At 38.4% G+C, this 23,774-nt stretch overlaps 5 protein-coding genes across 12 annotated transcripts in view; all 5 read right to left on the bottom strand.

The window, feature by feature from the left end:
* Positions 1–986: 986 nt before the first annotated feature.
* Positions 987–5,680, bottom strand: LOC113474375 (epsin-like). The gene is made up of 8 exons (XM_026835139.1): positions 5,435–5,680; positions 4,999–5,039; positions 4,303–4,642; positions 3,831–3,968; positions 3,509–3,618; positions 2,627–3,272; positions 1,461–2,319; positions 987–1,096 (listed from the first exon to the last, which is right to left on the bottom strand). Exons 1-8 carry the CDS (start codon positions 5,678–5,680, stop codon positions 987–989), a joined length of 2,490 nt encoding a protein of 829 aa, XP_026690940.1.
* A 796-nt stretch (positions 5,681–6,476) lies between these two features.
* On the bottom strand, positions 6,477–9,972 carry LOC100181971 (BSD domain-containing protein 1). Of its 6 annotated transcripts, none has more exons than XM_026835254.1 (13): positions 9,866–9,972; positions 9,650–9,719; positions 9,397–9,519; positions 9,162–9,270; positions 8,899–8,963; positions 8,645–8,699; positions 8,389–8,477; positions 8,002–8,094; positions 7,857–7,929; positions 7,725–7,804; positions 7,322–7,640; positions 6,993–7,093; positions 6,477–6,939 (listed from the first exon to the last, which is right to left on the bottom strand). In XM_026835254.1, exons 1-13 carry the CDS (start codon positions 9,877–9,879, stop codon positions 6,907–6,909), a joined length of 1,224 nt encoding a protein of 407 aa, XP_026691055.1. In that variant the 5' UTR covers positions 9,880–9,972; the 3' UTR covers positions 6,477–6,906. The 6 variants fall into 6 exon arrangements, 5 of the variants coding, with proteins under 5 accessions (XP_026691055.1, XP_026691054.1, XP_002128881.1 ...); XM_026835253.1 differs by having other exon boundaries at positions 7,322–7,689; positions 7,753–7,804; XR_003396050.1 differs by having other exon boundaries at positions 6,993–7,124; positions 7,322–7,804.
* On the bottom strand, positions 9,960–12,212 carry zf(zz)-4 (zinc finger protein ZF(ZZ)-4). Its single transcript, NM_001128891.1, has one exon. It carries the CDS (start codon positions 12,140–12,142, stop codon positions 10,529–10,531), a length of 1,614 nt encoding a protein of 537 aa, NP_001122363.1. The 5' UTR covers positions 12,143–12,212; the 3' UTR covers positions 9,960–10,528.
* Positions 12,213–13,236: 1,024 nt separating this feature from the next.
* Positions 13,237–21,775, bottom strand: LOC101243276 (eyes absent homolog 1). Of its 3 annotated transcripts, none has more exons than XM_026835251.1 (16): positions 21,591–21,775; positions 21,456–21,527; positions 21,245–21,349; positions 21,110–21,149; positions 20,989–21,058; positions 20,833–20,911; positions 20,683–20,784; positions 17,662–17,735; positions 17,485–17,608; positions 17,306–17,430; positions 16,844–16,927; positions 16,165–16,254; positions 15,299–15,462; positions 14,557–14,721; positions 13,921–14,143; positions 13,237–13,716 (listed from the first exon to the last, which is right to left on the bottom strand). In XM_026835251.1, exons 1-16 carry the CDS (start codon positions 21,694–21,696, stop codon positions 13,636–13,638), a joined length of 1,704 nt encoding a protein of 567 aa, XP_026691052.1. In that variant the 5' UTR covers positions 21,697–21,775; the 3' UTR covers positions 13,237–13,635. The 3 variants fall into 3 exon arrangements, with proteins under 3 accessions (XP_026691052.1, XP_026691053.1, XP_004226236.1); XM_026835252.1 differs by having other exon boundaries at positions 20,683–20,775; XM_004226188.4 differs by lacking the exons at positions 20,683–20,784; positions 20,833–20,911; positions 20,989–21,058; ... (2 more) ...; positions 21,456–21,527; positions 21,591–21,775 and adding an exon at positions 20,419–20,570.
* Positions 21,776–22,174: 399 nt separating this feature from the next.
* Positions 22,175–23,774, bottom strand: part of LOC100179643 (ADP-ribosylation factor GTPase-activating protein 1) — a gene marked incomplete in the record, with an annotated part of 2,729 nt that continues 1,129 nt past the window's right edge. The window contains 4 exon segments of the mRNA XM_026835257.1: positions 22,175–22,674; positions 23,029–23,087; positions 23,204–23,353; positions 23,465–23,622. Of these exon segments, the coding sequence (XP_026691058.1) occupies positions 22,326–22,674; positions 23,029–23,087; positions 23,204–23,353; positions 23,465–23,622 (716 nt within the window).

The raw sequence follows: 23,774 nt of genomic DNA, 5'->3' as shown, positions 1-23,774 counted from the left end.
TGGGTTGAGAAGGTTGGTTGTATGGGTGGGGGGGCTGGGTGGAGTCTGGGGCTGGGGAAATATAAATATTGTTATATATAATGTATATTATGGTGGGGTAAGATGAAACACAATACATATAATGGTGTCGTTATAGACGCCTAATCAGCGTTTTGGGGGTTTATTCAGGGTATGCATGACATGAAATAGGTTAGTTGAAGTAACTGCATGTCACGCATGTCCTTGAATAAGTTATGATGGTGTCCTATTCCTATGTGAATGGCCTTGGTACATACTACTCACAAAAACAGTTTAAGTTTCCCTGGTTTTCAATACGAAAGTTTTTTTCGAAAAGATAGTCAGTAGCAATTAAGCACAAATTAGTTCAAACAATCTACCATTATTTGGTGCAACTTGTTTCAAACATGATTAAGTGTTGGACAATAAAACACAAAGTCTATAAGTTACAACACAGTTGGCACACAATGTATTATGATGGCAATATAATACGCCATTATAACGGACAGCTGTAGCCTTCACTATAGTAATGTATTTATGTATTGTCTGCTATATATAAGGTGTTATAAGAGAAAACTATCCAATGTTTATTTGTGTTTCATTATAGTAGGCTTATAGGCACCAAACTATTATAAACACAGGGGAGGCAGGGATAGTTAGACACACAATCCTGTGAAACAAATCTAACTTATTGTTGTAATGTTTACTGATTAATGCAATGTAGAAAATTAGAGATATGCCTGCCCACTCTGGAACCCCAGGTTTGGTGCCAATGGGAGGATATTATTTTAATGTCTTTCATCACAACATTACAATAATTTGTCACGTTTTCAACCATAAATGCTTTACATAAGTAGGCATTGGAACATAATACGTTCATCCACTTAATAATATGCCTACGGCCATATAGCATTCACATTACAATTATAACTGTGTATTGATTATAACTTCATGCCTCCATGCATTGTTTGTATATAACCAAACACTAATCACTCGCATGCATTTAGTTTGCTTTCAATTAACTCATCATCATCTACGGTGTATTTACATGGTAATGTGTGTTCCTCATAATGCTCCAACCGGTACGGCCCGTGGTTCACTATCGTAAACACCATGAATATACAAGTTAATATAATGGCGTAGATTTGATCAAGTTCCAGGGGTTGCAGCAACCAAAGGTGGGTTTGTATTATTTAAGAATATATTTAGTGATGAACTGCTTTTACGATTTGAAAATGTAAAGGTTGATGCAACCCTGAAAAAGTCCTGTTTTAAAGGTTATCGTTTATTGCAATTTTCGTCTCTTTTTTGTTTTAATTAACAAATTTAATCAGAATTTTAAACAAATTTAATTAATAATTTGATAACCACTTCTATACAGTAATACACCACCTAAATTACAACACCATAACATAGCTATTTATACCCTTAACTATACCACCACATAGCTATATACCACATACCTTGTTGCTTGCTTGGGTATTTGATCCCAACCACCATTGGATTATTAAGGTGGTCGCCCGAATAACTCGATCGTAATCTTCCATCGTTACTTGGTGGGATATCAAGGTTGTACATACTCTGGCTGTGTTGGGGGGGTGGGGGTAAATGGGGTAACCCCATTCCACCCCTCCCATCTTCACCCATAGGTGGGGTAAGCTGTGGGGGACCCCTTTGTTGGGTGAACCCCCCTCGAACCCCATCTTGACCCCGATCATTGGGAAATCCCCTTCTGTTGTCATTGGGTATTCCCCTATCATCGTTAATTGGCCCCACTTCTTGGGGGAATTCCCTCGCATCACCTGGACCCCTTTGTTGGGGGATTACCCTTCTAGTGTCAATATTTTGACCCCGATCTTGGGGTAAACCCCCTCTTTCATGGTTAAACCCCTTATCTTCGCGGTGACCCCTATTACCATTGTGCCCCCCTCTGTTTCCATCTTGCCCCCTCTCCTGGTGAATCCCCTTGTTGTCATAAATTGGTTCCCTATCCTGGGGAAATCCCCTTCTGTTATCGACCGGCATTCCCCTATCATTGGGGAATCCCCTCCTACCATCCTCCAAAGGGCTTCTGGGGACTCCCCTAGAATTTTCCCCTGGTGGTAAATCCTGGTTCGGGGAAAACCCCCTTCTAGGGAATTGTTGCTCCCCGTATCTTTGACCACTAGTTGGCGACATTGACCCTCGATCCGAGGTCACACGGGGTCGGGGCGGTACGGGCCGTGCATTGTTGTACCGATTAGCCCCATAACTCATGGAGGTTGGGGGTAGGGGTACCGGGGCTCCGGGTTTGTCAAATAAGTTCTTTACGGCACGAACTCCCTGTGTTTATAACGTGGGGATTTGGTGAAATAACGTTTAAAGGGAAATATTATTGTTAAAAGATTCTGTTGCTATCATGCACAATATAATATTTACAAAAAGTTTATTCACCAAGAATAATTTTTTTTTATTATTTTTTAATGAGCCATTCGCAGTTTCGTTGTACGAGAGCTTGTACTTAGACTTGCATGGTGTAATGAGACAAGCATATCACTACTTAACATTTTTAGACTGGGGAAGACAAAAAAGTTTATATATAGCCTATTTTACTTGAATAACTAACAAACCAACCATAAAGTTAAATCACCTTGATTTGTGAACTATCCACCCCTGAGCCTTCATTCGAACGATAATGGTGGCTATCATTCGGTTTCTGGAGCGTCCAGTGGCTATGTTGTTGTTGTTGTTGTTGTTGTTGTGGGTAATTATCCTGTTGGTAACTTTGTTGATAACCATTGCCGTAATCTTGTGGTTGGTTCCGATACTTCTGTTGTTGTAGTTCATTATTGTTGTAACTTTGCCGTTGTTGCTGAGGTTCATTATTATAAGTCTGTTGTTGTTGTTGTTGTTGTTGTTGATCATTATAACTTCTTTGTTGTTGGGAGTAATTATCTTGTTGAAAATTCCGCTGTGATTCAGTGTTGTAGCTTTGTTCTTGTTTGTCATTGTTATAACTTCGTTGCTGTTGTTGATATTCAAACTGTTTGTTGTCGCCGAACTCCCGTTGCCATGGTGGCGAGCTTGGGCCACTAGGTGTCCTCCTTTGACCACCCGGTGGCAGTCTTGGTTTCTGTGCTAGGTTGGGTTTAGCCCCTCCTAGTGGTCGCTGGCCGTCGTACGATCGTTCGGTGTGCGTTGAAGCAGAACCATACCCACTGCTATCGTCACGGTAACCACCACTAGAGGCAACGGTGACACCCGAGTAACCATGGTAACCACCAGAGTCTTTGTTTCTATTAATAATGTAATAATTAGAATCTGTGATGTCACAATGCAAGAGGCAATGGTTTCAAGGCTCCATGCTGCTACTATTGTGGACGTAAGTGCCTCCCATAAAATGGCCGTAATTCCTCCCAAATATCTCAATTGAAAACCGCATGCCACCGTTTCTATGAGTTACTACATGGCTGTAAATGAATTTTTAAAAGTCGCCAAAATAATCCCCTACAAATAAGTTCATTCATAATACCTGTTGTTGGGGATGTCCGTGTTGTGATACGCGTTACCCTGTTGTGGGTAACCCCCTGGGTAAGGTTGGGGTGAAGAAGGGTGTTCCATAATAGGGGTAAGGGGTTGAGTCTGCGTAAAAGGTGGGTGTGTTAGGAAGCAAGAAAAAAATCACCAAATAATCATGTATATATATTATAAATTTTATTTATATCTGGGGTGATATTGTTAAAATGCAGTTACAATTATAGATGCCAAACATAGGGAACCTTGTTTTCTAAAATAGTAAAATTCAGAGACGTTATAATCCTAGATATAAAAATTAATCTTTTTTTATAACTCACCCTGGTGGGACTTGATGCCGGCCCCCCTTCACCCAAGTAAGGTTGTGGATTAAGGGTGGAAGGAGGGGGTCTCCCTTGTACTGGGGGGTCAACCTTGGCCACGATGCCAAACACAGCTATCCCGTTGTTGTTGCGTGTCTGTGGGGGATTGTTATATCAACATTTGTCTCTAATACCGATACTCTGCACTTTTTTAACATTTCATGAAAATGATCATTACCTTAACACCAGGGAAAAACAATGTCTACCCGGAGTCCACGAAAACACAACAGGTTTTTAATTCATAACAAATAGTTTATACTGAGTCAATATTTCAAAACGTTTACATTGTCAATTTTCTTTGTTTTTAAACTTTTTGCTGTTGTTGTGTGTATGATAATAAACATAACAATACAGCAATTATAGTTAAAATCTTACACAAATCGTTGCATCATTAGTTAAGACATAGTTGCAAAACACCAAATATACTTACAGCAGTTTGAGCGAGCAGCTTTGGTTGTATTGCATTTTCCCTATAACCTTCGTCCCTGTGTGTGGGGTGGGGTTGGGGGGCGTGGGGCCTCGTGTAGTTGGATTGAGGGCCATTGTGGGGCTGTGGGTCGTCATAGGGACGAGTGTGGTTCGGCAGGGGGTCATGAGGTCGCGGCAAAGGGTCATTATGGGGTCGTTGGTCATCATACATTCGGTTATAGTTAGTTTGGTTATACTCGTTGTAGTTCGGTTGTTCATTTATGGAGTTCCAACGTTCATTGTTGGGTTGTTGGTTTGTACGTTGTTCATATTGTGGTTGATATTCATTCCTGCTGTCATACCTTTTATATAAGGCTTCAATGCTTTATAATGTATAGATAATGTTCAATGGGCTCAGCTTTTATAAATGATAGAATTATCTTTTAATGCTCTTAAAGTAATAAACAATTAAAGATAAGAAGATTGGAGAATCTTTATAAACACAGGGGAGGCAGGGATAGTTAGACACAAAATCCTGTGAAACAAATCTAACTTATTGGTTGTAATGTTTACTGATTAATGCAGTGTAGAAATTGGGGGTTGGCCTGCCCACCCTGCCACCCCAGGTTTGGCGCCTAAAATAAATTCTACTACGTCTGATTCCCAGCATACACTTCACCAACCCCATATGGCCCACCATGTAAAATCAATACATTACCTTTCATCCTCCCTCCTATATCCTCCCTGGTAGTCAGTATCCTGTGGAAATAATTGGGTTCAAAACTTTAAATACAAGAAATAAATAAACTAAATAAGAAATATATATATGGATTATCTCTTTAATACGATCTCGAAGATCAAATTAATTAAAACAATGAAGAAAAGGAAATTAGCAGCAAAACAAGAGTCGTTAAAACAAGCCTAACATATAAATTAAGTCACATTGAATCTATTTGAATAAAACACTGATAGTTCCATTCAGGTGAAATATATACATATCTCTTATATATTAAAATTAATTAAACTTTATTTTTGTCCTCTACGTTTTCCCACCAGATCTTAACCCATATTCAGTTGTGTTCATGAAAACAACACATATATGTTCATTGGAAGAAAAGTTTGCGCAGTTGTAACTAACAACTAAAACAACTCACGCGTTGATTATTCGTTGGTCGTTCGTATCGCTCGTTGTTGGAATTACTCCCACTAGTGGGAGGTGTTGTGTATTGTTCCTGGTATCCTCGTTGTTCGTAACCATGGTTACCTTGTTGTTGTTGTGGTTGGTTGTCATGGTAACCACGTTCGTTCCATGAATCGCGTTGGTTACCGCGGTAACGATCGTCGTAACCACGTGAATCGTAACGGGGATTCCCCGATTGATAATAATCAACGTCGGCCATCTTGTTAATACCTACGGCTCATCTGGAATAAGGTTTATATCAAAATATGAATAAAAAAAATCAAATATAAAAAACAAACAAATAATATCAAGGTAGAACATTGTGGTGATGGAATGAGAATTTTGTTTTTTTCCACAATCTGCGCAACTTAACTTATTCTTAAACCATCACATGTCATTTGTAATTATTACTTTAGTTAATTTACAAATAAAAGCAACAAAACCTTTTTTTTCAGAATTTCAGAATTAAAACAAAATAATCATAAACATGTTCTAATGTGTTCCATGAAGTTTATTTCTTTTTTTACACAAATTTACATTTTATTAAAAGTTAAAACGTACATTCTGGTAATGCTATTTTATTGAACAAGATTAACCCGTCATAATATACCAACGCATTATAATGACTTGAACATTGAATAAAATAAATATTCTGTAACTCGCAACTTTTCGCTGAGCTGTCAATCAACTTCACATACATAAATAAACATAAAAGTTTTACTTATTTCCGGCGGAGTAAGCGAAAATATACAACTATAATGAAGTAAATGACAATATATATCAATATTAAGAATAAATATTTGCTAAATTACTTAAAACTTCAAAACTTTCGATGTTTTTGCAGAAAAACAAAAATTTAATTTTTTTCCAAAATTCTGGAAAAGCTTTATGCAGTGAAGCGGAACCAACGTTTATCGCCACATCGGTTCGTGCGATGTCACTTTTATTTAGGGGAGTAAAAGTTAAGGTACTCGACAAACGCGTCGTGTTTTACAAATTATTTTACGAATACTTAATACTCAACACAATTTTATTTTTAACACCAAACATTTTGTACAAAATCTTTTAATGTGTTTCATAAAGACAGAAAGCGATCTTATTATGAGAAACACCGATATATTAATACAGTAATCTTGTAATTAACAAATAAGAAAAATATCTTTGCTTAAACAATGTTCCCTATATATAAACAACACTCTGTGCATTTTTAAGCCATGCCAATATTTATGTGTAAAAGTGTGGTAATGGAACAACTGTGGTAGAAATCTTAAGTCCCAGGGCGTGTCTCGCTGTTTGACCTCACCAATACAGAATATTTTCGTTATCAAATAATTTTCTAACACAACCTGGTGCCCATAAACCTCTTGCGCATAATATAAAGCAATAAACAGCAAATATAAAATCTCAACAATGTACACACCAAAGATAAAGAAAGAAACAAAGAAATTACTCCCACTCGTCCCACCCCTCAATCTCCTCCTGTAATGAAACAATGTTAATTAAATGTAACACACACCATTATGACATCATACATCTCCAATATCTTGTAACAATTCATCTTTATCATTCAATTCAAGATCAAATTCTTTTTCCCAATCCGAACTTTCATTGCTAGTTGATTCTGAAACTGGAGCTGTGGACAAAAGCGTTTCATCGAAATTTATCTGTGTGGTGAGGCAATGGCAATCGTTATAACACAGGTGTTCTGTTTAATTTTTCTTGCAGCAAAACGCATAGCCAATGGTCACTAATGGGTCGTCTAAATTATTGGTATACAGAAAAACGATTACTAGCAAGAATAAATAAATTACATTCATTCAACCTTATGCAAACATAATAATGACATCACAATGTTGATTACCTTTCGTTTCAACGTTTGTTTTCGCATCTGTTGCATCACTCTCCTTGTTTATGACATCACAATCAACTTTTACTGTCTGTGATGTAACAATGCTGTCTTTTGTAGAACAATCAGCTTCTTTTGTGACATCATCAGTAGTAATTATGACATCATTGTCTTTTAATAGTTTGTCAGATTCTGATTGTTTTTCCTTTGTTACATCACAATCGGTTGTCTTGTCTTCAGATGATTTCTCATTTGTGGCAGTGACATCATCAGTGGTGACATCATCAACTTTATTGATGACATCATCAGTATTAGCAGTGACTTTCGTAGTGACATCATCAGCTTCAACTATGACATCATCAGTTTCCTTAGTGACATCATCAGTTTCCTTAGTGACATCATCAGTTTCCTTAGTGACATCATCAGTTTCCTTAGTGACATCATTAACAACAGGTGGTATCACCATGACAACATCAGATTCAACACAATCATAATCGTCTAAAAAAAACATATTTTGATTATGACATCACTATATTAATTATGACATCACCATCATCTCCCCACGAAAGTTCGGTTTCTTTTTTTGCTGCTCGTTCGACCAACAGAGCACGACGTTTCTCCGCCTGATTACATAGATATCATATATTAGTGATTACATAGATATCATATTATGCCAAAACATAGAAACAACATACTTCATCCAAACAATACTTCTTGTAGAAATATCGTTGCCAGAAATCAACATGAGATACTGCATCGGGGACCAATCGGGTGTATAAGGTTCGGACCTAGGGGGTGGGGGGGGATATTTCGACTTTACTAATGTTTAATAAAATAAACACTGTCATTTTGTAACAAAATTCTGTTATTTTGTTTTAATTTTCGCTACTGTAATGGAACAGACAAATAAACAATTACATGACAAAGCATATTCCAAATAATTCACCGCGCATTATCGCAACAAGATAAATGTTTCCGTGGATTTCATGGATTTCATATTAAACAACAATTGTTTTAGTGGTAAATTTCATGGACCAATCAATAGGTTATGACATCACAGTGATAATTATGACATCACAAACCTCTTTATAATCCAACATCAACAGCGATAATTCTTCTTTTTTCTCGGAAAGTTCGAACGTTTCCAACCATTGGTGGAACTCGGGGGTGTCTGCGGTGGTTGCCACTCAATAAAATACTTGGTAAAAATATACGAGTGATGTTACAGTTATTTACATCATATGTAGCACCACAGTTTAAACAGCTTTGAATGTAGCTGTATTTAAACAATGTCACCCCATGTCCCATATACTAAACCTCCCATAACCATATACTCACTATCAGGTTCATTACAATAAGTAGCGGGGTCGGTTTGTATCGAGAACAATCGTGCCTGAATAAAAATAAAAACATAATTTTTATTTACTTCTTCGAATACAATAACAAAAATCCGATAGTTAATCAGTTAATGCAACATAACATTTTTGGTTCCTCCAATATAAAGACAAAATATTTGTGATACCATCGCTTATCTGATATACTTTTATTAAGTTTTGCCAAATGGAAAATAAAATACCGGGTTCAAATCTCACCTCGGCCGGTGAAATAACTTTCATTCCAGATTGTGTTCCAACGAACATCGTTGAATCGGCATTTTCTGAATAAAGTTTGTACAAAAATTTAAACAAAGGCTACTTTACGAATAGGACCAGACCCCCCTGTTTTAACGACTGTTGTTTTCCTGTGAACATGAGCAGTGTTTCACAACGATACCCAGGAACCCCCATTACCCCATATAACCCCCCTGACCACCCTGCGAACCATAAAACCCCCGACCACCCCCATACAAACCCACCATCCTGATCCGGGGGTGACGGTGTCACATGCTTAACCACGCTACCCAGGAATCCACTGATGGAGGTCGCGACGACTTTCGTGGCTTCCGATGCTTCTTCCACGTTTGCCTACAATAAAAACATTATTGCAAGTTATTTATCATTAAACTAATATAATCGGAAACAAATTTCTGCCAACAAAAAGTTAACATAAAAAAAACGGCTAACCTTTGTCAACATAAAAATCCTATTTACCTTTATGTTTAGCTGGTCTTTCATAGAAATAGCAGTTTGTGCGACAAATTTTGACGTGTCATCTTTAACGACTTGCGTAAATTCCTTCAAATCTCGAGCGATAAACTCATTCGTTTCAACAAGCTGAAAATATTCTTGGTTTATTCTTTATAACATATAAATAAAAAGTACAAGTCTATCATTACATGGCGGGCAACAACAGTGGTTACCAGTTATAACACAGGTGTTCCTGACCACCATCTATGTTACTTACTTTTTTTTTTGCTGAGTCATACCACGAACCCCACCAAGAATTTGCTGATTCATCTTTTTCCTCTTCTTCGCTAAACATGGAAATAATATATAAATAGTTATTGCTTTAATATTGTAAGGTCTCGGGGCTTCTCAAACTAATATATTCAACATAAAAAAATATAAACATTAAACACCATAGAAATTATATACTCAACATAGAAACAACATGTCTTACCTCTTAGTTGCCATGGTAACCTACCACGTCAAAAATTTAAACCTATTTTTACAAAAACCTAAAATTAAAGATAATGTTAATAACCAGACAATATAATATATTTATAATAAACAGCTACCATTACTACAGTGGGTGTAATTGAACGTGAAACTTCTAAAAATTATTGATGTGAAAAAGATGCTAAAAATAACAATGATACTATATGACATCACAATGATACTATATGACATCACAATAATAAAATATGAGATAACAATAAAGTGCAAAATAACAATATTATGACACAATGTTATGCAGCTAATGAGTGCAACACTAATTGGAAAATAATAAAATAAATTTTCAATATTAGCAACATTAAACTTTATTTCATAGAAAACCAGAAGGATGGAAAAGTTCAGTGACTTAAACTCATGGGTAAGCATATGTCACTTGGTTTTATGTGACAGTTTTCTGATAATTATATTCTCCACTTTTCCTGTCGTTTTGTCGCTAATCCCCTTCTCTTTGTTGTTTTAATTATTTGATCCTCACCATGGTATTCCAAGACATAAATTGATCAAAAATACTTTTATATATAATATGTTTCAACCAATAAATATTTAAAAGATTTTTTGTAATTAATTCCTCTTAATGTTTTCTCCCCAAAATCAAACATAATATCCCTCAATTAACAAGAATAACATCCAACAATCGAATAAACATTTCCCCGGCATCAACCATCGCATTCACCACATCTTCCATCTCCCCATCCTCGTCATTCCTCCCCAACCTATCCACTAGGTGGTGCAAGTGAGCCTCCAAACCACCCGCCATATTTTCGTCAACAACAAACTCATTGTCTTTATCACCCTCCGGTGTTGGGCGAGGTGCTCGCTTTTTTCGTTTCTTCGCTGTTTTCTTATTGGTCGATCTCTCATCACATGACTCCGATACTTCGCTCTGATTGGCCGATAATTCATGATGCGATTGTGATTTCCCTGTCGTCATGAAATCATCGGCGAAAACGACGCATTTCAAATTATCCAACTCTGACTGAAGGCTCTTATTTTGCTGAGTCACAGTATCGAGATGACTTTGCAGAATCAACCGATCTTCAATCTCATTGGACGGCACGTCATGCTTGGTTGACTCCAACAACTGAACCGTGCCAGACATTTTATCGTTCTCTTCTTTCAGCTTCGAGACAAGTTTTTCCAATTCCTCTCTCTCTGCTGCCGCCAAGTGGTTAATTTCAACAAAGTCCGAAGATTCGTTCAACTTGTCTCTTGTTTCCATGACAACATTATCGCTCGATGGTGATTGGTCGATTGGTAAAAAGCTCGAAGACAATGGTTTTTGTTTATAACGTTTTGTCACAATGTTCCGGATTGTCCTTGCGAAAGCGTTGACCTTTTCGCGACCCCCAGCCGGTGTGCAATACTCCTGTCGCGGATGGTTAAGTTTATGCGAACGCGACGAGTTACTCTGTGTTAAGAAACAATGGTGACAAGTGTCGTAATCGAGGCATTTTAAACACTGGAAACGGAGGCCGATAATTGGGCGGATCTTACACTCGGCGCACTGGACTTCATGAACGGAAGATTTCGCTAAATTTAACCGGTGCATTGTTGGTAACCACACCAGCGACTGCGGCTCTTTAAACAGCCACTGGAGGAGCTGTTGCTCCGATATCGAAGCTCCAAGAACGCCACTGAAGCAACTTGCGATCGCGGACGAAATATTCCCGAAGTTAATATCTTCTCCAACCACATCAGTGAGACGAACGCAGTGTGCGAGCATCAAACCGCATCGACTTCTCGTCAGCATCCTCAGTGAACCAGAATACAACGAGAACAACAACTTATATTTTTTCACCAGTTCCTCCCCTCCTAGTATAATAAAGAAAAGCACAACAGCGATCACGGAAACCCGATTCTCTGTGAAATCTTGAAACGTTTGGAATACCAACGTACACAAACATTCGCATAGTTTCTTCGACACCTTTGATAAGGAATCGTGGTAAAGTGACCTCACCAACCCCTCCAACTCCTCATAATTCATCCCTTCTGTTGTTACATTGTCAATACTAGTGTTTGTTTTATTTAAAATCAGTTTCTTCACCTTAGAATACAGCGTAGTAGTGGTGATACCTCTTAAATGAAACGCGTCTTGAATCCGACCAAGTTTTAATGATGTTCGGTACACACTAAACTTTATGTCGTGAAATTCCAAAGTTATTTTAGTGATTAGTTTGTCCAGTTCTTTTTTTGTGTCGCCAGATTTGTTCAAAGATTCCATTTTTGAATCGCAAAAATCAATGTCTAATAAATTCTTAATAGTTTAATTCATTTCTTTATTAATCATCATAGGTAACCACTAAAAAATATTAAAATAACAACTTTTATCTGTACAAACTTAACATAAATACGTACTAATTCATATATTCGAATGCGGGTTTAGTGGCCACACTTTTTATTTAACATCTTTTCACAAGTATTTACCCATCGTTTTATTGCTAATTCTCTTCTCTTCGTTGTTTTAATTAATCTGATCTTTGCTATCGTATTCAAAGAGATACCAAATAAAACGTATATATGTAAAATATCAACAAACTTTAATCAAAACAACTGACATGCTTACAATTCTAACTTAACATTTCACAACAATAAGGTTATTATGTCATTTCCGGGTTCATTTATCATGATATTTACGTCATTGATGATGTCACTTTGGAATTGAAAACAAAAACAAACGAAATCATCAGCTGTTATGATTGTGATGTCATAAGATCGTTGCCATATTTTCACAACGATTCGAAACGATCTTTTTTTGCGCTTGGGGGAAATTTTACAACGAGATATACTAACCGCTAGACGACGCGTTAGACCTTAAAATTTAAACACGGGAAACCGCTGGAGAAATGCAGTTATGTCAATATTAATAAATGTAACTTATTTATCCTCGCATGGCGGGGAAACGACAGTCGTTATAACACGGGTGTTCTGTTTCATACACCTCGTGCCTATTTACAAGTTACAACGTATGTAACTTTGTGGTTGATTGTTTTCGTGAATGGCTGAAAATTTAGACAACCCATTAGTGACTGCTGGGTTGGAGCAGTTGCCGTTAAGTGTCTTGACCAAGTACATACCCCCACAATGGCGGATACATTAGACTCCAAACCCGGATCCTCCTGTATATACAAGGTATCTAACAACTTGGCCATTGACACGTCACAATATACATTGTCGCGTAATACGCGGACGAATATGCGAGGAACGACGTCATTTTCGCGTCTTCGAGTGCGTTCTAATTGATTTAAATAATTCAAACCTTTGTCGTAATTCGACACTTCTGTTCACCTGTTGTGACGAAACAATGAAACACAATACCTCGCTGCAGCTGACAGGTTCACTGTTACGTCACAATCGCTATTGTTTAGGATTGTGACGTGGCACAAACAAACATTATGACAAAATTTACAACATTTTTACTTCACCGCAAAATGACGTCACATTGGTAATCGTGACGTAACACTGCTTACACTTTTGGCGCTTTTACATAATTGTCATGGAACAATGCTTGGAGCAGCCCCATGTTTATGACGTAACAACATTGAAGTGTTACGTCACACACGGAATACACGTCATCATGAAACAAACGGCATTATGACGTAATAATCTCAAACCGAGATGAATAAATTGCACGAAATCGCTGTAGCGAACGCGCAATCCGATTTCAAGTTCATGACGTCATCCCTGGTGACGTCATACTCATACTGTTGACGTCACTCACAGATAATCTTGTTCCAAGGCGTGATGTAACGCCATAAGATCCGAATGAGAAGAAATTCTCCAGAATGGCATATTATGCTGGGAGAAATGAATGAATTAATGACTAAGACTTCATTTTCGCATAGTTGGTTTAAAATGATAGTCGTTTTAACACGGGTGTTCTGTTTCATACAAGTTACCACGTATGTAACTTTGTGGGTGATTGTTTTATGCATTATACTCGAATAATACCCATTGTCAGCCATGTATGGAGCTTTATGCATAATTTATTACGTCACTTACAACTTTGGCGGCTTGCTCCTCGTCCCGACCGTCGCCAATAGCAACATACGTCACATTTCGGCCAAATCTTTGAATAATTCTCTCGAAACAACTTTCCTTGCCAATCTTGGTGGCGCTATATACGTTCTCTATGTTGAAAACTTCACCCAGCCCATATAGGAACAGCTTGGCCAACGCTGGCACCAGTTGTGTGGTGGTGGCTAACACGTTCACACAGTTCGATCTGTACAGGTGGTGGGGGTTAATATGCGGCACGTTATAAGTTATGGAGTAAATACAATCTTGGTTTGTTTCATTGATTTTTTATGGTGTGTAAGGTCCTACAAGCATTAGTGACCCCTGGATTGGAGCAATGTCTGTTTTGTCCATAGACAGACATCCCTATATAGCAGTATTGGAATATTAGTTATATTATTTGCAACCCACTGTGAGTTGCTTGCAAACTTTAACAGTCAAACTTTTAATCCAAATGCCCTTTCATTTAAATCACCCGTAGCGTGATGTTATAACGAAAGTCGTTTCGTGGCTAACTCCCTCTCTTTACCCTGGCGTTAATAAATTTAATCTTCGCTGGCGCATAAAACAAGATAAAAAATTATGCATATCACCACCCAGGGTAGTACTTGATGTCCGTACCTTTGGTTTATAATATTAAGCGACTTCATCGCCAAGGTGAGCCAAGAATCCGTCACATTCTCGAGGTCGGACCTAAGTTGCGCCCAAGCGTCCCGACCGTGGTTGGGAAGTAAACTTTGTACATTGCCTGCGTATGTTTCGTACATTTCCTTGATCCTACGGTATCTGGAGGGATATATGGGTGTGAATTGGTTATCTTTGCTATTAGATTTATCTGTTTTATGCACCTCGTGCCTGCTTACGAGTTACCACGTATGTAACTTATTTATCCTCGCATGGCGGGGCAACAACAGTCGTTATAACATGGGTGTTCTGTTTCATACACCTCAGGCCCACTTACAAGTTACCACGTATGTAACTTATTTACCCTCGCATGGCGGGCAACGACAGTCGTAATAACACGGGTGTTCTGTTTCATACACCTCGTGCTCGCTTAAAAGTTACCACGTACGTAACTTTGTGGGTGATTGTTTTTATGCATGGCTGATAATTTGGAAAACCGTGACCACTGGGTTGGAGCAATTGTCGTAAGTATCTTTCCCAAGGACACATACGCCCACAATGGTAGCAGCACCGAGCTTTGATCCCATATACTTTGGGCTAGAGGTAAAATGCTTGGGTAATAAGCCAACTCTGGTCTAAAAAGGTCCCATTGCGTGCCTCACTGTCAGACTTCACCCATATAAAATAGCATGTGTACATATACAATGTTATATATTTATATATTCAACCTTATAAATACCTGAACGCCAACTTTCGCATCCAATCTACGCCCCCTCGAACCCCGGTCGCCATGCAAACGTTGCCAGTGTTGGAGCGAAAACCATCGGTTGAGAAATTGTAAGTTGATAAGTCTTGCCCGTTGTCGTCGGATGATACGTCATCAATGTGGACTTGATCACATTCCTGTGACGTAACAATGTTGTTTAATACGTCATTATATTGTTATGGAAATAATGTTATAACTGTTATAAATTTTATTTATCTCTTTGAATACGATAGCGAAGATTAAATTAAATTTAAACAATAAAGAGAAGGAATTAGTAGCAAAACAATAGTCGTTAAAACAGGCTATGGGTAAAAACTACTTGAGTAAAAGTCTCAAATAAAAGTTTGGCTGCTAAACCAGAAAAAAGTTGCACCAAATGCAAAATGGCGGCCATATTTAAAAATAACAACGGTACTGTCTGGATACTAAACTAATGATCAGCAGATGTTTCGGACGGTAACTTGGTGGATAGTAACCTCTGCATACGTGGTGACTTGAAAGCGGGCACAAGGTGTATGAAACAGAACACCCGTGTTATAATCACTGTCGTTGCCCCGCCATGTGAGGATATATAAACAAGTGAGTTACACTCATCAATGTGTAGAAACCCCAATAGACTAGAAATAAACATATAGTAGGGTGGGGGAAGATGGAACACCTTTAGGACACAATACTGTATCTAAATATCCTGTTCGTGTTTTAAACAATTAACAACGTACGTCGTGAGGCTACGTTTTAATAATTCTTTGAATGTTCTTTGTTTACTACTAAATGGGACGAGAAAATAGAGTCAAAAGGCTGTCCCATCTTCCCCACTCTACTATATATACTGTACTCACCTCTAAGTCGTTGAAAAACAGATGGTTATCGGCCAGGTTGAAGATGAGTTCTTCCATTCTTAAACCGAGAGCGCACGTGCTTGAAGCGTCCTGTGAAAATATATGTTTTATAAAATAAATAAAAAATAAAAAACGTAGTAATAAACAAGCGTAAGGGTGGAGTAACGGTAAAAAATATAAGTTCCATCAAACATATATAAATATACATGTTTCATCAAATATATGAATAACTGATTATTATACGCTTCGGTAACGAAGTTGGAGTAAAAAAAACGGAAAGTAACCGGAAAAATGCGGTCGTTATAATTTTATGGGTGAACCAAAAGTCAAAACCTTAATTAATAGAAAGCCTGACACGCCTACACACCCTACAAACAGTATAATGTAACCAACCATTTAATTAAACAACATTAAATTTCTAATCTAAAAAAAAGTGTGCGAAAATACACGACCCGTACGAAAAATATTCGGGAATTGAACACATTTGCCCCGGGGGCGAGTTATTGTTACGAAAGCATCCGTCACGCGTCACCGCGCACCCTTGGTAATTGTGATTTAACAATCGTTGTTTATTTTTTCGCTGCAGGAAATCGCGCGGTTTTACCACGTGATACCCGCTTCATGGGAAAATGCAACGAAAGCACCGAGCACCGTGTAACGCATGAATGACGTCAAGTACCTTGCCGTATCTTTGTGCATACGATGACGTCAACAGGGAATGAAAAATAATGATTGTTTCGTCAAGGTCCCAGACGAAGACTCGCTGTTAAAATAAGGAAAGTTATAACATACAATATTTTTAAAACATATTATTAGTTTTATTCATCTCCTCGAGTACGACAGCGGAGATTAAATTAATTTAAAAGAAGAGAAAGAAAGTAGTAGCAAAACAACAGTCGTTAAAACAAGTTAAAAGGTAAAAAGTGTCGGAAAAACATCAGTTGAAAAGCATAGCTGTTGAACCTAAATATGACGTCATAATCGAACGACAATTCTAACCCGCGCGTAATTCTATTAGTTGTCTCTGTATTATGACGTTTTTATCGATCACAATCAATATTGTGACCTGTAGTTCCATAATACTCTGCATTGTGACGTCACACTGCAGGTCATAATATGACGTAACAATGATAATTCTAACCTCTAATTGTGCATCGGGACCTGGGGAGGGATTCTTCCGGCTGTTCCGTGTCTTCGCCTTCCCTCCCTTCCTTCTGTCCAAATCATCAACCGTGTATTTGATCGGCTCGCCAGCTATATTATGCTCTGCGGATGAATATTCAAGTTACAAGGAACTAATTTTACTCCGCGCCTCCATACCTGGCGGCGGTTCCTGGAGCTGATACGTCACCGGTGACGTCATCACTGACGTAGCAGTGTTGCTAGGGAAGTAACCACCCTGCGTCGGGTAGTAGTGCGCATACCCGGAACCACCGTACCCTTCCTGTAACAAACATTGTTATATTACGTCATAACGATATTATGACGTCACTATACCTGTTGTGACGTGTTCATATTATGTCCAGTGGTCAACGACGCGTGACCACCGTAGCCATAACCTCCCCCGGCACCTGTGTCATATAAATGTTTAATATATCATCGAATACGATGTAGAATCAAATTAATTGAAACAGCAAAGAGAAGAAAATTAGCAGCAAAACGGTCGTTAAAACACGCTATGGTAAAAACCACTTGAGTAAAAGTCTCAAATAAAAACGTGGCTGCTAAACCTAACATACAAAACCCGATGTATAAGTTTGGTAGAACAACCTGTACAGCCGACTAACAAAGGCAACCAAAGCTCACCGAATCCGGGGAAAAAGTTGGCTAAAGCTTCCATGCTAACAATCATATATTTCCATCACGAACTTTTTGACAATCGCTATTATTACGTCACAATCAGCTAATTTTTTTACCAGAACTACCTGTTTAGAACAATCGTTTGTTACGCGACAACGCTCTAACAATGGTCTATCTGAACAACAAGCGAATCTCTACGGAGAGCTTATTTTACGCGTGGCTAGTCATGCGAAACGCGAAGGTGTCGCCGCGATTTTCGCGAAAGCGACGATTTCGGCGTAAAAAGGCCATTATGACGTCATAATGCGACAAATCTGGATTTAAAAATCTTTTGGAAGCGATTTTCGCGAAGTTTGGTTTGTTAAAAAAAACGATTATGATGTCACAGTGAGGTATCGCGCGCTGATTGTCAAAACGTTTCCGGTTTCGAAAATTCTTGCAATTTTTTGTTAAATTAAAAAACTTTTAAAAACCGCGGTCAGTGAGCGTGTCTAACCCGCGCTTGTGTTTCAAAACAATAGTTAGTGTGACGTCATAATCTGGGAAAAATTCATCGCCAAAATGGCGTTTTTGCGTCGTGATTCAGACTCGCGTTAAAGTGTGCAAACAGTGGGTAATTAGGGGTGAGTGGGGGTTGGGGGTTCGCCCCTAAATTGCTGGGGCCGCGAGTTTACAGTGAAAACTTTGGGAGGAATCCGACACCCTGGGAACCTATAGAGATATTTCGGGGTCTGACCTTGGGTAAGTTTCATGCGAGCGATCGGCGCTGTGAGATAACAATTAGTTTATCATGATTCACATTGTTACGTGTACATCCCTATTGTGACGTATGTTAGAAACAATGAGTTTCGATTTTCGAATAAAATTACTTTTCGCGCATGAACGCTTGCAGGAATTTTAATTGTCAACCAATTCCAGATCTTTAAATCCATTAGCGTCACAATTCAACTGACAACCGACTTTATTTTTAAACAATACAAATTGTGCATACCGCATTATGACGTCACGGAAGCTGAAATTTGTGATCGCACTTAGAGGATTATGACGAAACAATTAAAGTTAATGCGTCATAATCACACGGTCAGGTGATAATCCATTCACAACATTGTATTTCAACAATTCGTATTATGACGTTGGCTTATGCGATTATGACGACACAATTAGAAAGTTCGGCGGGAAGTTTTAAAGATTTCGAGAAAATATCGATTTTAGAATTGTAGAACATGATTACAATTGAAAGAACAATTAATTCGGTAATTGAGTTTAACGGCTACGCTTTTTAATTGACGATTTTTCTCTTACTTTTGTTTATGACGTGTTTTAACGACTGTCGATTTGCAAAATAGATACAACTGTATTGCCAAACTGTATGTTGGGTTTAGCAGCCACGCTTTTATTCCACACTTTTACTCAAGTAGTTTGTACGCAGTTTATACAATTTTATAATTCTTTGAATGTTGTTTGTTTACTACTGAATGAAACGACCAAATGGAAAAAAAGATGTCTCATCTCCCCCCTACTAGATATATGTTGCGTTTATTTTACACCACCTTGTACCTTCTACTTTGATACGATAGACCGTTGTTAATTGTTTAAAACACGATCAGGATATTTGGATAATATGTGCTGAAGGTATACCATCTTACCCCATACTATATTTGGGCTGTTGTGTTCGAAAATGTTTTCGCTAATTGTCCCTCTATTATTACGTCACAATTGAACCGAATACTTCACTGTTTCGTCATAAATGAGTAAACGAAATTCGAAACTTAAAAATCGAGACTTCATTCTCAAGTAACAATACAAGTTTATGACGTAATAATAATGATTTTTAAGACAGGAAATGATCATTGTTTTACAGTTGTGACGTAACAAGGGTACAGTGTCACGCGACGATAGCGCGATTTTTGTTTATTTTTTATAATTCTCGTTAAAATTTGTCTCAGATAAAATAAGTCGAGCGTGGCATCGCGACGACAGATTCCACTTAAACACTTACGTAAACAAAGACAATGGGTATTGACACGTCACAATGATGGACGACGTCATCAATCTACGCAGGTGAGAATCGAGGTCGGAAACAAAATGGACGAAAATCGCGGAAACGCGAAAATGTTTTGGAACTATTTGCAATCGCGGAATATTATTCACGAAGTATACTTGATGACGTCATAGCAGTAATAAATTTCGAATCGCGAACGCTATTATAGAATCGCGTCACATATAGCGTGAACGATACATCTGATATAAACAAATATAAAAAATAATCAAAAATTGTTCTAGATTTCTAAAACAACATGTGTACAGTTATACGTCACAATCACCATACAACGTCAACAATCAAATAATTCGAAAATATTTCCCGTCAACTGGAACCTGTGGTTTATGACGTCACAAACCACCATTATTTACATACAATAAGATAAAATACCGTATATGACGTAACAAACTCACCATAAACGTATTGTCCCCACATCGCTGGATAAGCTGCCATTATTGTGATGTCACAATGCTACTTGTTCGGTCAAAATTATTCCTACATTATCGCGAGTCGCCGCCTCGAGCGAAAACTGGAATTCGATCCTTCGATTCGCGAAAGACGCGATTTTTAGAGAAAAAAAGCGTTTCGCTTGCGGCGCGAAAAAAGATTTGACCCGATTGTTTTTGTTTCTTTACCAATGTTACGTCACAAATACACCTGTTACGTCACAAACTCACCTGGTATAGCGTACTGCGCATGTGCTGGAAATCCTTGTGTGACGTAAGAATAGGCCGGCTGTGGGGCGCCCTCTAGTTTGATCGCGCGATTTCCTGTTAATTCTAAAACTTCAATGATGACGAAATAAGGATCATTATGACGTCACAAACCTGTTTGTGTGGGGAACCTCGGATAGTGGAACTGACTTTGCATTGTTGCGTAATCAATCTGTGATTGTGTAGACGTCTCCTTTTTGACGTAATAATAATAAAACAATGTTTAACAATAATCATTGTTTGTTTCGTCACAATATATACTTGTCATACCTCTGCTTGTGACGTCACTTGATAATCGACAGGAATCGCGGTTGGAGGAGCAAAGCTCGATTCTGGAATCCTGTATTATGACGTCATAAGCGAAATAGAAACTTAGAATAATCTAACTTACATTATCTGTGGCTGGAACTGAACCGGACTGAAACCTGCACCTGTGACGTCATAAGGGCGTTAGTGACGTCACGAAAGATCATTCTAGTTCTAGAAACTTAACAACAATAATAATAATAATGACGTCACAATCTACCTTCATTGTTGTACTTTGATGACGTTTCAACGAACGTTTGTTCGGTAATATCCGACGTCATAATCGGAGTGACGTCACGCATCTGTTGAATAAGCACCGTTGTACCTGTGAACGAATAATGGGCATTATAATAAGACGGAGGGCGATATTCGCGAAACGGGAAACTCTTGTTTCCTCTCATACAGGAAGCCTTTGACAGCCCGACACGCACCAGCGCTCTTGCATTCTTCCATTGTTGCCATGGTTACCGGTGACGTAGGACTACCTCGTGGTGATGACGTATCTGTGACGTCACGCGTTAGAATATTACACGTCATAGTGACATAGTTGTTATGTCATAATATACCTTTTGTTACTCTTGTTACGTCACAATCTGGCCTTGGTGACGTTTGAGTATGTTCTGTTACGTCATCATCAGGGCTATATTGCGTCATAATAGCCCCTGACGCCATGTTCTTGTATTGTGACGTAACAGATACCACTATTAAGAATAATCAAGGGATCTTCGGGGAATTCCCGGTTAACGTTTGTTACGTAATAAGAGGAGATTTTCGTGAAATTTTAGAACTCGGTTGAAACTAAACCTCACAATTGAAACACCATACGTAACAATCACTCATTTACACGTCATATTGCTCCTGTTACGTACACTGACCACATAATCGACTACGAAAGTTTAAAATATTTCAATTTTGTTCTATTTTCACCTAATTCCATAAAAACATTATAATAACTGATAAAAAAAAGAAAAACAGAAAATCTTTCTGCGTAACAATTCGAATATTATGACGTAACAAGCACCAAAATCGCGCTAAACTTGATAAATTCTGTTAAATAAATCTGAAATAATAAATTATCATTGCTTGATGTTCCTACAGCGGGTACGTCGTCTTGTACAGCCACCCCATGAAAGGTAACCAAACCCATCTACTCAAGTTACACCATGGAACAATGTATTCAACCGTCCCATCTCGACACAACACATTATATTAGCGCACGGATTTACAATAGCTACTATGACGTCACAACAGTTAGACAAGACTAATTATGCGTCACAATGGAAACATCGCCACCTAGCGGGTTAATCGTTCTTTGATGACATCACACTGACTTCATTGTTAGTTTTCGTGACGTCAACGCTGTCCCATCCTACCTCCTCCCATCCTCCCCACGAATCTTTTTGGCCCGATGACGTCACTTCGGATGACGTCGCGTTTGATGACGTCACAGCTGACGTCACGGGCGCCGTGGAATCGGCGTTCAACCACGCTTCTAAATCTTCGTCCTCCGTTTTCATTGGTGCAGGTTTATCACGTGACGTTTTGATGACGTCATCAAATTCGGTGGACGGAGGCTTCTGATTGGTCGGATTTATCGTCGAGGATCCGAAGGTGTCCCAGAACTCGCTGTTTACGTCATCCTCTTGTTGTCTGGGTGGGGGGTTAATTTAACTTAAGCAATTAATGTTTATTTAAATCATAGCAAACCACAATTACCAACCACACACTACAACCCATGGACCAACCACCATGGGAGTGAGATTTACGTCACAGGAGCCTGGGTTTATTGGCCCCAAGATTTTTAGCGCCCCACGTTTAAACTTAAGTTAAAACAACCTTTACCCTGCAGTTAGGTTTATAGCAGGGTCAATTATAGTCTGGGTGATAAAACCAATGCTAAACTTGACCCCTAGTAACCCCTTTGAACCACAATAGCTACCCTGACCCCTAATAACCCCACTGACCCCTAGTAACCCCTGCTGACCCCTAATAACCCCAACTCACCCCTTGTTCTGTATAATGTTGCTCAAACTTGTAATTCCAGATTTTCCGTAACTACTCAACTGTAACGAAACAACAATTATGACATCACAACCAATATCTACGACATCACAACTAATATTTATGACATCATAACCAATATCTATGAAATCATAACCACATCAATGACATCACAAACCTTTCCCGCCCATGATGTCACACTTGACGTGATGTCATCAACGACTCGGCCTTCGTTGATTTTTTGCTGAGTCGGCTTCACGACCTTGTCGCTAACCTTTGACCCGAGGTCGGTCGCGATCGTTGAAGCTTGACTGCCGAGTTTTACCGCCTGGAAGATATCATAACAACACATATAGTAACAGCCGAACAGATTAACCAGCGATGTTGCGCTAATTTCAAGACAAATAACTGGATGGAAATCTGTTTATTTTGAACTCACATTTTCCTTGGCAGCGGTCGCGGCACTCGCCGTCCACTTAGACGCCACCTGCCACCCAGTGGTCAAGGAGGACATCGCGCCTGATAAAAAGTCACCCTCAGTTTCCTCGTTCCTGATTGGTTGGTTCCCGATGCCGAGGTAGCGACTGTTGTTTTGTGCTGGAAATAAAAAATATTATTTCAAAAAAATTTGAAAATATTTCAGGCTATTATTTAATAAAAATAGAAAATTCCTATAAATTCTTGAATTAAAACATAAAAATCTTATGGTATTCTTATAACAACCACGCCAACATTTAACTAATTTCTTA

The sequence above is a fragment of the Ciona intestinalis genome, chromosome 7 (genome assembly GCF_000224145.3).
Source record: "Ciona intestinalis chromosome 7, KH, whole genome shotgun sequence".
Lineage (NCBI taxonomy): Eukaryota > Metazoa > Chordata > Ascidiacea > Phlebobranchia > Cionidae > Ciona > Ciona intestinalis.
Note: the sequence above shows the minus strand (reverse complement) of the source record. Positions and strands in the feature narration are given on the sequence as shown.